Source organism: Solanum dulcamara, chromosome 5 (assembly GCF_947179165.1).
Source record: "Solanum dulcamara chromosome 5, daSolDulc1.2, whole genome shotgun sequence".
NCBI classification, from domain to species: domain Eukaryota; kingdom Viridiplantae; phylum Streptophyta; class Magnoliopsida; order Solanales; family Solanaceae; genus Solanum; species Solanum dulcamara.
In genome coordinates this window covers 11,795,842-11,812,551 of record NC_077241.1, presented here as the reverse complement: position 1 = coordinate 11,812,551, position 16,710 = coordinate 11,795,842, and the positions used below count along the sequence as shown (strand labels likewise).

Below are 16,710 nucleotides of genomic sequence, written 5' to 3'. Positions count from 1 at the left end.
AATGAATTAAGAGCCTATAAAAATGGACTTAAAAACACTTTTTATTTTACTCAAAGAAAACAAAAATACTTAAAAATTATTTTAACTTTAAAACATCCTAAAATAAGCCAATCCAACATGCTTTAGGTAATTGTGTGAAGTTCAAAGAGGGAGAAAGAAAGAGTTGCTGCAGACTGCTGAGACAATAATGTAATCAATCTTCCACTTAATATATAGAATAAAAGAAATGGATAAAGTAAAAGTCTCACTTTTTGTTTATTACCTAAAGACAACACAACTTAATATGAAGTCCATAATTTATTCATCAATTAACTAGACAATCTACATAATGTACGTCATACAACCCACTTAACTAGTTTCAAATCACAATGAAAGTGGCATAGACAAAAAAAGAAAAAGAAAAAGAAAAAGAAAAAGAAAAAAGATACAACAAAAACATGGAAGAACCTACAATTCCATCCAATTGTACCAAGTTGACGTTGAAATTTCATCATCTAGATGGTAGGGTGTTCATTTCCTTAAACGAACAAATACTGACCATTATGAATAGCACATGCACAATTTTGAGCACCAATATCATCTGCAACACAAGGAGGCTTAATGCTCCCATCTTGATACCATATTTTTCTTTGTTGCACTAAATCAATAAAGAAATCGTCTAATATTTCTCTGGTGATACTTGGCATAACGATAACATGTGCAATATTCCTCACGCAAGAGAGTTGCCAATGACGAGTAAATTGATGGTCATGAGGCCTCTCAAGTACAATTATGGTGCTCAACTCATTAAGCATGACACTGACTTTTGCTTGTTGAAGAAGATCTTTCAAATATCTAGCATTGTTGAGGCATCTCTTAACATCTTGTTGTAGCCCAATTTGACCTTTAGAGCTTAAACTGTACCACAATAAAATTGGAGTTAATCCATTTCTACTCGCAGAAATTGTGGCATCCATAGAAGCAATGTATTCCACTTTTCTCGAGAGATAGGCGATATGACTTTTTCTTGTTATTTGAACGCCACAAGGAATTGGACATCCCAAGAACTTGTGACCCGAAATTGTGACACTCCCAATTGGCTTCTTAAAGCTAATCACCTGCTGTGAATTCATTGCATCACAAACAATAAAAAATTGATCACTTTTGTAGTATTCTCAAGTGTTTGTTAAACATATGTTAGAAAACTCACATTCTTTATGAAAGGGACGATAAGTCCATTGAGTGCTGCATCACAATGGATATAAAACTTATCGTGGGAATAACCACAATCTTGAAGTGTTTGAAGAATAACATCAATGTCATCAACCGCGCCTTTGAATGTAGTTCCTACCATTAAGAAAAAGGCCAAGTTAGAGCTCTAATACTTATGATTTATAGAAACAATAAAAGGTTGAAATATGAATATGTACCAATATTAATATTTATAATTGCTGGCTTGTCCTTGTTATGAAGCAATTTTGCTCTCAGATTGGAATAATCCATCTCTCCATTTATTGATGTATTGATCATTTCCATATTTATTCTATATAATCTTGCAGCTTTAAAGACTGAATAGTGAAAGTCTTTTGATGCATATAAGATCCCACTAGGAAGTAACTCTCTCCTACATAAAATATTATTAAATATAAAATTGAAAAACGAAATAAAAAACACATTATTTTAGTCATATCAACTTTTTAAAATTATGAATGTGTCACCTTTTACTACAAATTTTGATAATCGCCACTAAATTCTTAATCCTGTAGCTATAAATTACGCAAACCTTTTGAACTAAATTAGTCACAAAAAGTTGATCTTCTTTATGCAATTTATTATAAATGTGTTAGCAACAATTTAAATATGAACCACTCATCAGCAGACAAATTGGGACCACTAAATAAGCATCTACTACGCTTAGCAAATGACACATAATGACAATATATAGGCAAATTAATTAAGCACACAAGACTCAAGCAAGCAGACATATTGTGATTACGCCACTATGATGATCCATTACTAACGATGATAGATATATAGGAGATACTTACCCTACCAAAATACCATGGAGATTGCTTTCTGTGCCACCATGAGTAACATAACCCCAATATTCATCCTTTTCAATTTCCCATAATTTGGCAAACCAATCCAAAACAGCCACTTCGAAATCTTTTGAATGAAAATCCACAGGGTTCTCCGTGAAAGGATCACCACAATTATTCAAGTGAAATTGCAAAAGCGGAGCTAAAGCGCCGTGGTGATCATAACATATGTTCTCTGGAAAACCTAGAGACACAAGAATCAATTATAGATTTCATAAATTAAAAACTTTAATTCCATTAGGTAAGTAATATCAATATTTAGTTTTTACATTGCAAATTATTGTCACGTGAAGGGGAAATAAAGACTATCAAAAGGTACAAAGATGATAGAAGACGGAGATGTACACCACCGAAGAAGGATATGGTGTAATGGATGATGTTGTTTCTATCTTAATTAAAGGTCTCGAATTCAAGTCTTAGGTATAGAAGAATCTTTGGTAAGGAGTGCTTTCTCTCGAATGGAGTCCTACGATGCATGGACCCAAATTAGTCGAACTCCAATGCAAATAAGATCACCGGGGGGGGGGGGGGAGTGAGATCCACAGATGTACACCACCGAAGAAGGATATGGTGCAGTGGATGAGGTTGTTTCTATCTTAATTAAAGGTCTCGAATTCAAGTCTTAGGTATAGAAGAATCTTTGGTAAGGAGTGCTTTCTCTCGAATGGAGTCCTACGATGCATGGACCCAAATTAGTCGAACTCCAATGCAAATAAGATCACGGGGGGGGGGGGGAGTGAGATCCACGCATATGTTCTTTTAGTACTATCATTTTAATTTAAAACTTTAAATTCATTAGCTAAACATGTGGTTTAAAACAAGTTATAAATATTTATATAATTATAAATTATCTCATTAAGGGTGAAATTGATATTTTAAAACTAAATGCCACTAAATATAAAAATATGTAATTTTTTTAGAAATGACCTAAAAGAAAAATGAATCACATATATTCGAACATAAAGAATAAAAAATAGAATTTATTGAGGTATCTAAATGTATGGATAATTTTAAGGGTTGTAGGCGACTTAAGCATTCTAATTTCCACACATTGTAAAGAGAAACCATTCTTCGTGTGATTTAGGCACTTGGGAGATTTTTGATTGAAAATGTTATAATTTAAGAATTAGATAACAACATCCCATTGTTTAACTAATAAACATGCAAAACATAAATAGTTTAATGAATTTTTAGTTATTACTCTTTCCATTTAAATTTGTTTATCTGGTTTAAATTTGATATAGAGTTTTAAGAAAATAAACTAAATTTTTAAATTTATGATTTTGAACAAAAGATCTATGAAAGTACCAAAATATCCTCAAATTTTATAGTTTTAAACATATCGTGCAGAAAGTTAAATTTAAAGAGTTATCAATAAATAGAAAAAAATATATTTTTTAGACGAGCTTAAAAAACAAAAGTTAGACGAACAAATTTGTAAAAAGGGACCAAGTAACTCTCAAAAATGTCGAAAAGATCTATATATTCTCTTAATATCAAATATTCCTAACACCATATATTGTTTCATTGGGAAAGAAAATGAAAGCAGAGTTTACATGAAAGCCAGAAGAAATAAAGGAGAATAGGAAAATATTACCAAGATGATATTTGACTCTCTGTGTAAGTGTCTTTAAATAATTATCCAATATATAATCAAGTGAAGAAAGGCCATTTGTCAAGCCAGGTTCAGTCACGGCTAGTTGCAATTTCTTCCTTGGCCCTGGAGGCGTCACCTTCACGACTTTCTTCACAATATTCTCACTTGGAATACAACCTTTAGGCTGATGATGAAGACAAAATGCAACGTTCATCATCATGCACGTCAAGATTTTGGCAAAAGCACCTCACTCCAATCTAGAGAAAAGAAGGCAGAGCTTATTTATCGGTGGATGTTATTTTTCTCCGCTCCAAAATAAGTTATATTTTTTATATTTTATTTTATTTTATATCAAAATAAGTGATTTTTAAATTAATTAACAAGGTATTAATGATGTTCTTTTAATTTTATTCATTTTTTAAAACAAAGAGAGTTTTACGTGATAAAAAAAAAGGTTAGGCAATAAGACCTAGGAAGGGAGATCAATTTATTAAAGAGTTAGTAAAAATACATTTTACTTTTTTCGGAATGATTAATTTTCTTAAAAGTTTGTCCAAGCTTTAACTTAAGGCTCGAATGGTTAGAGAATAAGTTATCTCAAAATTAATTATTTTGGGATTAGTTATCACATGATTGTTATCTTATTTTATATGTGAGATAAAAATAAAACTAGGATTCCGAAATAACTAAGCGCGAAATAAGTTATACTGCAAATTTATCCCAATCAAACATGGAATAATCTCATCTTAAAATTAATTTTGGATTAGTTATTCCTTATTATTCCTCATACCAAACAAATGTATTAGTAATGTAGAAATTAATTATCAGAAAATCTATATATTATTTTATACGGGGATTGATTATTTATGTATTGGTTATTTCATCTTCTATCTTGCATAAAATAATATATAATTTCCTCACAACTTATATATGTATTAGTTATGCGAATTTCTAAATTGCAAATCAAATACTGTATTAATTTTATACGTAAATAACTTACCTCCTAATCAATTATCAAACATAATATTACTTATGGAGAATTTAATATACCTATATTAACTCTTCTCCAAATCAGATATCAAACGACTCTAGTTGTCCTCTAACAATGCAAAATCAGTGTACTATTGATTCAACTAACCGATTTCATTAAAAACTAAATGAACTCGTTAAAAAGTCCATCCAACTCAACCCACCCAATTCAACTAACCCACCTCACTTTTTTTCCCCAATTAAAAGTGAGTATTTAATAGTTGCAAAACTAGAACAGTTTTTTTCCAGCAACGTCAATGTCACTTCACAAGCAACAATACAAAGATGATCACGCCATTCATATGATCATAATTCAGTTCATCACATGCTATGCCTTTTTTTTCCTTCTTCTTCTTTCTTGATTCTTTTTCATTTTGATCGACTTATTATGGGTGTGTTCAGTATAAATAAAAGTCTCTCATGTTCGATTGATCAAAACTTTTGCAACGACCCCTCTAGCCGTTATGGAAAAGTCAATGGTGAAAAGGTTGAGGCTAGAAAACATTTGTGTAGCGTTGACACCCAATTTTGACCCTCCACAATACAAATTAGCTATCGAGTTTCTTTGAATTTTAAACATTTTTTGAAATAATTAGCTTTTATAAAAATAAAGATATTTTCATGTTATTCTTAACTATTTTTATTTTTAAATAAATTTTAGTATAATATACATATTTCTATAAACTATATCTTTGATTACTATTTATGTAGTTATTCGAAAATCCTCTCAAAAAGATTTCATTTTTAACTAAATATAATGTTTGTTAGGTTAGTTTAATTATAGTTTGCATTTGTGAAAAATTTAGTTTTTCTTTTAAAAAAAACACCCAATCTCCCACATCGAAAATTGTACAAAAATTTGAAGTTTTTGAAGCCTATATAAAAGCTCATATTCTTATTAAGAAGGGAAAAGAAGTGAGAGGTTTTTTAGTCACTCCAAAGTTAGAATTTTTCTTAACTTGGCTAGGATTTTGGACTCTTGTCCCCAGCCTAAAAGTTGTGAAAATTTCTAGCTTTCAATCTATATTTTTCTTCAAGGAAAATAGGAGATTGAAGTCGAAATTTAGGCTAAGAACAGTGTTCTTATAACGTCGAACCCACTAAGGTTCGAGTCTAAATTTTTAATCTTTTTTTTATTTGTTTTGTAGATTGGAGTTCCATCAAGCTCTTGGATGGTGGTGAAGTTGTCTTGCGCTCATCGTCTTCAGTCTTGTTGCCCGAAAAGAGGTAAAATCTTTTCTCAACTTTATTTTATTTAATTATTTATATTTTATATTTAATTGATTCGTAGTTTTTTTTTAGTTAGCATGTATTAATAATAATTAGATTAATGATATAAATTTTTATAGTTAGCATGTGTTAGAATTAATTAGCTATCATGTGTTAGGATTATTTCATGAAAGATCTTAGTTTTGTTTATTATTTTTTTTTTCAAATAGTTTCCTTTGATAATATAGATTTTCATGTTTTTAATTTCTTCTTTTAACATGATTTAGATAACAAAAATATGCTTAAAGTTATTATTCAATTAGAACTTTCATGGCCTAATTGATTTAATTCTTTCTTTAAAATTTGAGCTAGTATAGTGTATATATTAAATCCGTATTCTTTAGTTACTTGAATATATTTCTTCTTTCCTTTTTTTTGTCCACATATATGCATGTTGTTAGTCAGTTCTAGGATGCTTATCCATTTGATAACTTAAAATATCATGATATGTTCCTTGGTTTAGCTTAAAATAAGTAAATGCTTATGTAATTTTATTTTGGTGCATGTGATATAAATTCGAGTCCATCTATGGACCCCATCGTTGCATATCGTTTGAGTTTTGAATCTCCCATCATCTTGTTTGAATTGCTGGAAAGTTGATAAATGGAAAAGAGGTAATATTCATGATTTATATATTGATATTGGGCTATATACACGGAATACAGGTAGAAAACAGTGTTGTATACACTGATATACAGTATCTATATAGTCTAATATGCAGAAAAACAATATTGTATACACTGATATACAGTATATATAAGTCTGATATACAATAGATACAGGGAACAAATAGACGGTATATTGTGTGGATACAGTTTGATATACAAAAAAAAAGTTGTATATATTGTATATAGTATATATACATTCTGATATATAGTATGTATACAACTCCGATATACAATGAAATTGTGCTTAAGGCCCCAAACGCAGATGACCCAATAGCTTAGTCCAGGCGTACATAAACTAAGTGTTGGAGAATATTTTCATGTGTTATTTATTGTTTATTTATATTAATTCAGGTTGTATTAATTTATTCACTTATGTTATTTATGCTTGCTTAGATATTAATTTTAATTTGTTTTAACTTAATTAGATTCCCCTAAAGATAAATCAATTCATGTTAATTTACTCTTTATATGATTTTCTACCTTTACTTAGGCATTTGGTAAACTTTACTTTTTTTTATACATGTATATTATTTTCAATGTTTAAGTTTGATCATTTTTTTTCAAAAAAATAATTTTAAAGTCTTCGTTTCTTTTTAAATTAATATTTTTAAAAGTTAGTCAAATAATTTTCAAATCGTCGGATAACCGCGCGTTAGCGGCCACTTTGAATGCTTAACATCTTCTCAAAGTAGAAATAAGAACCCCGTACCTTTTTCTCTAAATTTTTAAGACTTAAATCTGTTAGGATCTTTTAAATTAAGTTTTCTTAATTTCTTTAAAAAATTAAGTGGCGGCTCCTCTTTTTTCTAAAATTGATTTTCTCTCTATAAAGTTGAAATTAATTTTAAACCGTCTTTTTCCGACATAACATGTAGTAACTTAAAAATTTCAGACTAGGCTAGTCTCACACGATCTAAGTAAAGTGAGGTCTAGGACAATTCGGGAATGGATTGGGGTTAATGTCTAAGCGTGGATTGTATTTTCTAATAGCTAAGGCATTAAGAAGTCCATAGGACTTTTCAGAACTGAAATCGGGTAAGTAGAATTCCCAATATCGAATTTGGCTTGAAAGAGTTGTTTTGGAACGTCAAGATTTGAGGTTGTGTTGCAGAATGGGGGATTGGGTCCAACATACCTAGGACTCAAGTTTCCCTTCTTACCAAAATGCATTACACCCTTCATGGGTAAAACCTTCAAATAGACCCAATCATCCACGTCAAACTCACACTCTCTTCTCCTAATGTCCAAATAGGACTTTTGACGACTTTGAGCCATCTTCAACCTCTCTCTTATGAGTCTCACCTTTTTCATAGCATCCAATACCAAATCGGGACCAATAAATGCCATCTCACCTACTTCAAACCATCCTAATGGGGACCTACATTTTCTCCCATACAAAGCTTCAAAAGGAGTCATTTGGATGCTAGAGTGATAACTATTATTGTAGGTAAACTTAATCAATGGTAGATGCTCATCTCAACTTCCTTTAAAATCAATGACAAATGCCCTCAACATATCCTCCAATGTTTGAATCGTTATTTCGGCTTGGCCATCGGTTTGGGGGTGGAAGGCAATACTTAACTTGACTTTCATACCAAGACCTTTCGAAACGACTTCCAAAAATATGAGGTGAATTGAGTACCTCAATCCGATATAATAGACACAGGGACACCATGAAGTCTTACCAACTCATGAATGTACAACTTGACATAATCTTCGGCACTATAAGAAGTCTTCATCGGTAGAAAATGTGCCAACGTAGTCATTTGATCCACAACAATCCAAATAGAATCATGTTGTCTCTTAGTACGAGGTAAACTCGTCACAAAGTCCATAATCACATTTTCCCACTTTCAAGTAGAAATCTCAATGTCTTGATCTAAACCTCCCGATTTTTGATGCTCGACCTTCACTTGTTGATAATTAGGACACCTTGCCACATAATCTGCTATGTCCTTCATGCCATTCCACCAATACACTTCCCTCAAATCACGATACATCTTGGTGGATCCTAGATGAATCGATTATCGAGAACTATGGGCCTCATCCACTATCAATTCCCTTATACCATTAACATTAGGCACACACAACTGACCTTGATAACGAAGCATACCATCTCCCTCTTGAGAGAAAGTCTCTATGAATTTTTCAGCAACCGACTTCTTCAATTCAACCAACATCGAATCATTATCTTGTTTAGCCTTAACATCCGCCACAAGAGACGATTTCAAACCATTTTGAACAGGAACACCACCATTCTTTGAATTAACCAAATGAACACCAAAATGGTCTAATCTATGCACATCCTTAATCGATTCCTTCTTTCCCTCTTCAACATGGGCAACACTACCTATGGACAACTTACTAAGTGCATTGGCAACCATATAAGCTTTATCCGGATGGTACAATAAACTCATATCGTAGTCCTTCAACAATTTGATCCATCTCATTTGTCGAATGTTCAAGTCCTTTTATTTAAACACATATTTCAACTCTTGTGATCGGTGAACACATCCACATGGACACCATAAATATAGTGTCTCCAAATCTTCAAAGCAAACACAACCGCTGCTAGTTCCAAGTCATGAGTCGGATAGTTTCTTTCATGCACCTTAAGTTGCCTAGAAGCATAGGCTATCACCTTACCATGTTGAATCAACACATAAACAAGTCCAATTCTTAAGGCATCATAATACACAACAAAGACATCAGACCCTTCAGATAAAGTCAAAATGGGAACGGTAGTAAGTCGATCATTCAACTCTTCTCACAAGCTTTCGACCATTGGAACTTTACTTTCTTTTGGGTCAACATCAAAGACGAGGAAATTGATGAAAAATCTTCCATGAACCTTCTATAGTAATCAGATAAACCTTAGAAACTCCTAATATCCAAAGGAGACAAAGGTATATGCCAATTCTTAACAACCTCGATTTTTATAGGATCAGCCATAATCCCTTCACCGAACACAATGTGACCAAGAAAAGCAACTGATCTCAACAAAAAATCACACTTGCTAAACTTGGGAAATAATTGACAGTCTCTAAGTACTTGCATCACTATCCTCAAATGATCAGCATGCTCTTCCTCACTCCGAAAGTAAACTACAATATCATCAATAAACATAATTACGAACATGATCAAGTATTTCTTCAACACACTATTCATCAAGTCCATAAACACCGCGGGGGCATTAGTTAGTCCAAAAGATATTACTAGAAATTCAAAATGGTCACACCTTATTCAAAATGCCTTCTTGGGAATATCACACTTCCTCACCCTTAGTTGGTGATAATCGGAATGAAGATCAATTTTAAAGATGTAACTTTCCCCTTATAATTGGTCAAAGAAATCATCTATCCTCGAAATTAGATACTTGTTCTTTGTGATCACTTTGTTCAATTACCGGTAGTCAATACACATACGAAGTGAACCATCTTTCTTCATCACAAACAAAACAGGAGCACTCCATGGGGATATACTTGGTCTAATAAAACTCTTGTCTAACAAGTCCTTCAATTAATCTTTTAACTCTTTTAGTGCCACCGGAGCCATTCGGTAAGGAGGAATAGAAATAGGTTGAGTGTCGAGAAGAAGGTTTATGCCAAAGTCAATTTTCCTTTTGGGAGGAACACTGGTAGATCATTGGGAAACACATCCGGGAACTCATTAACAATAGGGACCGACTCTAGAGTAGGTAATTCATAATTTGTATCCCTATACCATAAAAGATGGTAGATGCAACCCTTGGAAATAATATTTTGAGCTCTAAGGGACGAGATTAATGACCCTTAAACACAGAATTGCTACCCTTCCATTCTAGGATCTACTCATTAGGAAATTGAAACTTAACAACCCGAGTTCTACAATCAATAGAATCATAACATGCATATAGCCAATCCATACAAATTATAATATCGAAATTGGTTATTTCAAGCTCTACTAGATCACATGAAGTAACTTTGTGGAAAATTGAGATCAAACAATTTCTACAAACTCTTTTTGCAACAACTGACTTACCTACGGGAGTATAAATGGAAAAAGGCTCTAAAAATATTTTGGGATTAAAATCAAATATCATAGCCATATAAGGAGTAACAAATGATAAATTTGCACTTGGATCAAGTAAGACATAAACATCATAGTGAAAGACCCATCACATGCCAGTAACATCATCGGGAGTCTCCTCCACCTCTTGCCTAGAATGAAGAGCATAAAATCGATTGTTGCATTGACCAACCTTTAGTTGAACTTGGTCACCTTGTTGAACTTTCCCTCCATGAACAACTTGTCCTTGGTGACGAAGATCCTTAACTCTACACTCCTTGGCATGATGACCCAGTTTGCCATACCTATAACACATATTCAATCCCACAAGACACTTTTCCTTGTGATTATTTCCACACTTCTTGCATGCGGGGATAACTTGGCCATTTGGGACTCTTACTTGAGGCTTAGTGTTGGGAACTATATCTTTGTCAAACTTTGGATAGGAGCATTTGAAGAACCTTGACTTGAATACCTTTGGAGAAATTGAGGACGCCTACCATTGCCGAATTTAGTATGAGAGGAATCACCACCATCGGTCCTGTCCTTGACCTTTTGGACTCCCTAGCTTTTTTCCTTATCTTCCCATCCTCTATTTGCTCCTCATGGATCATGAGTCTAGAGATATCCATTTCCCTAATCAACATGGCCATCTTGTATTCCTTTAACACTAAATCTGATACACCTGAACCAATTTTCTCACACGAGCTCTTGGGTTGGCAACCATAAATGGGGCATAATTTGAAAATTGGGTGAACTTGAGGGAATACTCCCTCACACTCATATTCCCTTGCTTAAGGTTGATGAACTCTTGTATCTCGTCCTTTCTCAACTCCAATGGAAAAAAACAATCAAGTAACACTCCCTTGAATTCTTCCAATTCACGGGACCACCTCTCTAGGCCTCTCACTCTTCCATTTATCAAACTATATTCTTGCAATGCTTTTCAATTGGTAAGTATCCAACTCCTCCCTTTCAACCGGGCTAACCCTCATTATCTTCAAGATCTTATGAATACTCTCAATAAATTCTTGTGGATCCTCATCCACCTTGGAACCCCAAAAATTCGGAGGATTCATCCTTATAAAGTCAAGAACTCTTGTCGCCGCCGTACCCATATTTAGGTTCATAGGAGCAACCACCTCATGGTTGGATTGTGCCGTTATAGCTTGAGCAAGCACTTAGAAGGCTTCTTGAAACTCAGCATATGATACTTTTTCATTCAAGAGATCATTTGGAGCTTCAACATTCCTTCATACAGGAGCTCTTCGTAGAGGCATTTTCTGTAAATGGCAAGGAACAATTGTTAGAAGGGAAAGACTTAGAGTACCACTCTGTGGTATGATATAGACATGAAAGAAGTGAGATTTTCCTAGGATGCCTCATAGCCTTCTATTAATAGATGTGGCATGCTTCACACTGATAAACAAGACTCTGCTTGATGCGGCATGTTAGACTCTCCAGGATACTTCTAAAACCCTATGCTCTAAAATCAAGTTTTTCACACCCCAAGCTAGACCCTAGAAGTGACATGACGATCGGAAAACTGAAGCATCCTAACCAAGCCATCTTAGCATACATTACATTCATAAGTTCAAGTAAAACATAATGAAACAAGTGGAAGAACAATCTAAATCATAGAAGTCTAGGAATAAAATCAAACTTAACTCACATGTCCAAAAATAGACTACATCAACTCTATGTCTAAAAATGCCTCTATGTAACTAGACAGGGGGATTAGAACAAGATCATAGCTCACCCTAACACAAAAGAGTCAAAAGTAACAATGGGAAAGAAAGTCTCGTCCTCGATGAATGAGGACTCACCAACTCTATAAAAATAGTAGCAAAGCTCTAGCCATGAATAAGGTGTGTAACGTGATCATCCATCCCTACATTATGAAAATGTAGGCAAGAGTATGCATTAGTACATAAAAGGTACTAGGTATATGATATATGCATAAATAATAAAGTAAAGCATGAGCAATATGGACATAGGATGCATAACCAATGTAATAAAAGCATTGAAAGAATTAAAAGCATTTAAAATCATATTGAAAGCTTGTGGTCAATGCATCATAAACATCATAGTAAAACTTACATAATTTTATATAACTTGTGTGGGATAAGACCTTTAACTGATATCTAAGACCATGTGAGCTATAACATGAAATCCGATGTAACTCCCACATCGAGAAGAGAGAGGCTACTTGCCAAGGTAGACTTTGTGAGAACATTTTTAACTTCATGAGCTATATATGGATCCACTAGCTAATCCATAAAGACAACCCACATGGGAAATATAGTTTGAAACTTTAGGTTGCTACTAGAATTTCCTTGGGTAACAAACCTTTGGTTACCAGACCGAACCCTACCTAAAACTCCTTTCGGTTCTTAGTCAATATCCCAATGGAATTCATTAATATATTAATACATTATCAATAACATCATCATGAAAATAATCATAAGAGTAGTTCATTAACTTAGTGATTTGTAAGAATCCATAAACTTAGTGAGAATTATCCTTATCACTCTTAAATCATGATTGTGTAAGAATTATCCTTATCACACCATAATAACTTCTTGACATCATTGAAACATCATTCTAACTTTCATCAATCTTTCATAAGTCTCAACTTCTTTCATAAAAAGTTTTCTTTGAAAATCATAGAAATTCATGATCATAATTCATAGGAATCATCATTGAAACTAGCTTTATGCATGGGTACATGTAAAACAACTTGAAATTACACAATTAATATAGAATCATGCTTATAACAATCATTGAATATAAGTAAAAATATAGTTGAAACAACCCAATGTGATATCATAAATCTAGAGTTAGAAAGCAATTGTAATTGAGGAGAATTTTAAGGAATACTTTGGGACTTCATGGGTGAATGGAACCCATGAATAAAATTCCACATACCTTAGATGAATCTAGATCTGAATGTGGAAGAAGAGACTTGTGTTCTTGAAACCTTAACTTAAATTATAGGAGAGCACCTTTAGAGGAAACCTTGGTTGCCTTAGGGAATTTTAGAGAATGATTTAGAATAGGAGGGAATTTTGAAGGGTTGGGTAGTTATAGATTTTGAACATTGCCATAAAAGTTTCTAGATACATTGAACAAAAATTGGAAAAAGATCACAATGCCTCTCATTAATACCATCGAAAGACTCCACGATCTGACTTCTATGAGTGATAATAAGGTCTACGAATCGTAGACTTGATTCATCTTGAAGGGTCTGAGAAAACTCTCAGATTCTGAGTTTCAGATATTCACTTATGAGTCATTTTTAAGACTCGTCATTGGGTCTATGAATCGTAAACCCCATTCATCCTATAACATCTGAAACCAACAAACCTGAGATTTCCTGAGTCTCTGAAGTTCCAATATGACTCAATATTATGAGTCGTCAACTGATCTATGAGTTATCAACTTGACTGGTAGACTTCCCCTTAGAATTATCCACTCTTCCTTCTTCAATACTAACCCTATGAGTCATTCCTATGACTCGTAGGAGTACCTATAACTTGTAAGTCGAGTCGTAGACTTGAGGACAATCCAAATTTTGCTTGAATTTTCCCTCGTTTCATCCTTTCAACTTTTGGGGTCTTATAGTTTTTCCCATTTATATTATTGTTAACTAATTCATTAGTATTTCTTGCATTATAAATTATTAGGGAAAATGAAAAAAATATGAATTAAAATAGTAACTGTGATCAAATTGCATGCAACGATTTTGTTATTTGGTTGTGCAAGTGTGATTACTATTCATTGTGGTTATGATTGTGGCGTGTGATTTTCTATTAGATCAAGTACTACTCCGGTATATTTGAATTGGGTACCATATTAATATATTTGGGTCAAATACCACGTCGGTATATTTAAATTGGGTACCACATTGGTATACTAACTTTGATTGGGATCGGGTACCACATCGATACATTAACAATTTACGTGTAGATTCCATAAGAGAACCGAATTGATTGTTGTACTGTGATTGATCATTCTCATTATGTATAATAATTCAAATATAATGATTGGGAGTTGGGGCATTGCTATACTTGTGATGTAATTTTTGTGCATTATTGTTTTACTAAGTTGTAGTTTTCTATTCATATTTCATTTACTGGAACTAGCTGTGTGATCCCACAGTAAACTGTATTTTTATATAGATTCTGCACTTGTTTTATTTTTGTAAAGAAAAGGCATATCTAGATGACGACTGCTGAGACACTTCAATTGTGAGACTTTCACTACTCTAATCCAAGGGTAAGCTGGTTCTTCCATGCTGCCATAGATTCTTCTTCATTTCTTTGTCTATCTCTTTGGACTCGGACATTTCATATACAATAGTTTATTATTTCTTATTTTGGGGTTGCATACCTTCATTTCTAGACTTTGTTAGAGTTTTGGTACAATGACTTTCAGGTTCTAGAGAATTTAATTCCGCAATATTTTGTTAGACTTGATTGAATTTATGGGAACTCGGTCCTTCTATTGATTTAAAATATTTTTACTCATTTAATTGCATAACGTGTTCTTAAAATGATGTTGTTGGGTTAAGTTGGGATTAATAAATGATTCTCCCATCGGAGGGTTAGTGTGGGTACCACTCAGGGCGGGTCATGACCGTGAAAAGTTGGTATCAGATCCATATGTTTGTTAATCTCATTGTACCAAAATGAGTCAAGTAGATTCTTTAAAAATGGCATGAAGAAATCTATACTTTTCTTTGAGAGGTGACAGGACGTTAGGAAAACTCTCTATCTTCTTTCTCCTTTCAAGCTATAACTTGATTCCAATTGAAATTTGGTGATCCAAATTGGTATCTACCTATCACACCCTGAGCCTACACCTTGGACGTAGTCAATACTCAAAAACCATTGTTGGTCCCAAGTGAACCCTTGACCTGGCTGATTACTAAACTGAAGACTAAACATACATGCAGAAGCTTTAAAAAGTGAATCTTTAAAACATTTGATCAAAATTCAAAAGCATCTCAATCTTAATTTACGCAAATTCTGAAAATAACTCTTAATATAGATAGTAATAGTGTTTAAGACACTAGAATTAATATTCTAAACTGACTCATTAACTCTGACTATCTATGAAGCCTTTACTAACTGAAGATAGGTTCCGAGACAAGATCAAGGGCTACTTGACTATCAATTAAATATAATTGACCAATAAAAAAACTAAACTAGAACAACTAAATTAGACCCTTTGAAAGAAAGAAGGCCTCAAAACTGCTTATTGGAAGAGATCTTACTAAAGTGTCTGCAATCGAGAGTACCTGAATCTGGATCATAAAATGATGCAACGCCAAATGGCTTCAGTACATGGAATATACGGTATGTAAAATAGTTGAAAGAGAACAACTCATTGGAAATACTAAAATAAACTAAATACTAATTCTGAAAGAAGTATTGAAGATAACATGACTGGAATGAACATTGAAATAACTCAACTCAAATAAAGCATGCAAATATGAGAATAAGTCAATGATTTATAAAATATTAATAAGTGTATGCAATTCAACATAAAAATAATATTTTATTTTTTTGAGAGTTTGTCTAACTGACAACAATCACTATGAAAATTGTGTGCCACAGCTGTCCAATATCTTATCAGGGTAAGAGACCTAAATCCATCTCATGGATCTATATGAAAAACCTCAATGAGGCTAGTAAGGAATCGCCTGAATCAATGACACGATCCTATTCTACGCTGGCTATGTAGTTTATGGGAGTTTAGTTATCTAAACTGATACCCAAATTAGTGCTCAATACTACTCCCAAAATATCTATAATGCTCATGATGATAAAAATCTCTGGGTTGAGTTAATACTCAAAGTACTTCTCTTAAGTTTCATTAAACTTAACTCAGTCTTGCTCAACTCTTTCTCAAACTCATGAATACTCTTCGAAACAATTATACTTTCTGAATCTCAATAAATACATTCAAACTAACTCTTATTTCTCAAACTCGTTCTCAAAATAAAGTAATGCATAAT

At 33.1% G+C, this 16,710-nt stretch overlaps 1 protein-coding gene across 2 annotated transcripts; it reads right to left on the bottom strand.

Moving 5' to 3' along the window:
• Positions 1-241: 241 nt before the first annotated feature.
• LOC129890423 (histidine decarboxylase-like) lies at positions 242-3,973 on the bottom strand. 2 transcript variants are annotated; one of them, XM_055965978.1, is made up of 5 exons: positions 3,676-3,973; positions 2,028-2,262; positions 1,410-1,603; positions 1,190-1,326; positions 242-1,100 (listed from the first exon to the last, which is right to left on the bottom strand). In XM_055965978.1, exons 1-5 carry the CDS (start codon positions 3,893-3,895, stop codon positions 519-521), a joined length of 1,368 nt encoding a protein of 455 aa, XP_055821953.1. In that variant the 5' UTR covers positions 3,896-3,973; the 3' UTR covers positions 242-518. The 2 variants fall into 2 exon arrangements, with proteins under 2 accessions (XP_055821953.1, XP_055821954.1); XM_055965979.1 differs by having other exon boundaries at positions 242-1,097.
• Positions 3,974-16,710: the final 12,737 nt, after the last annotated feature.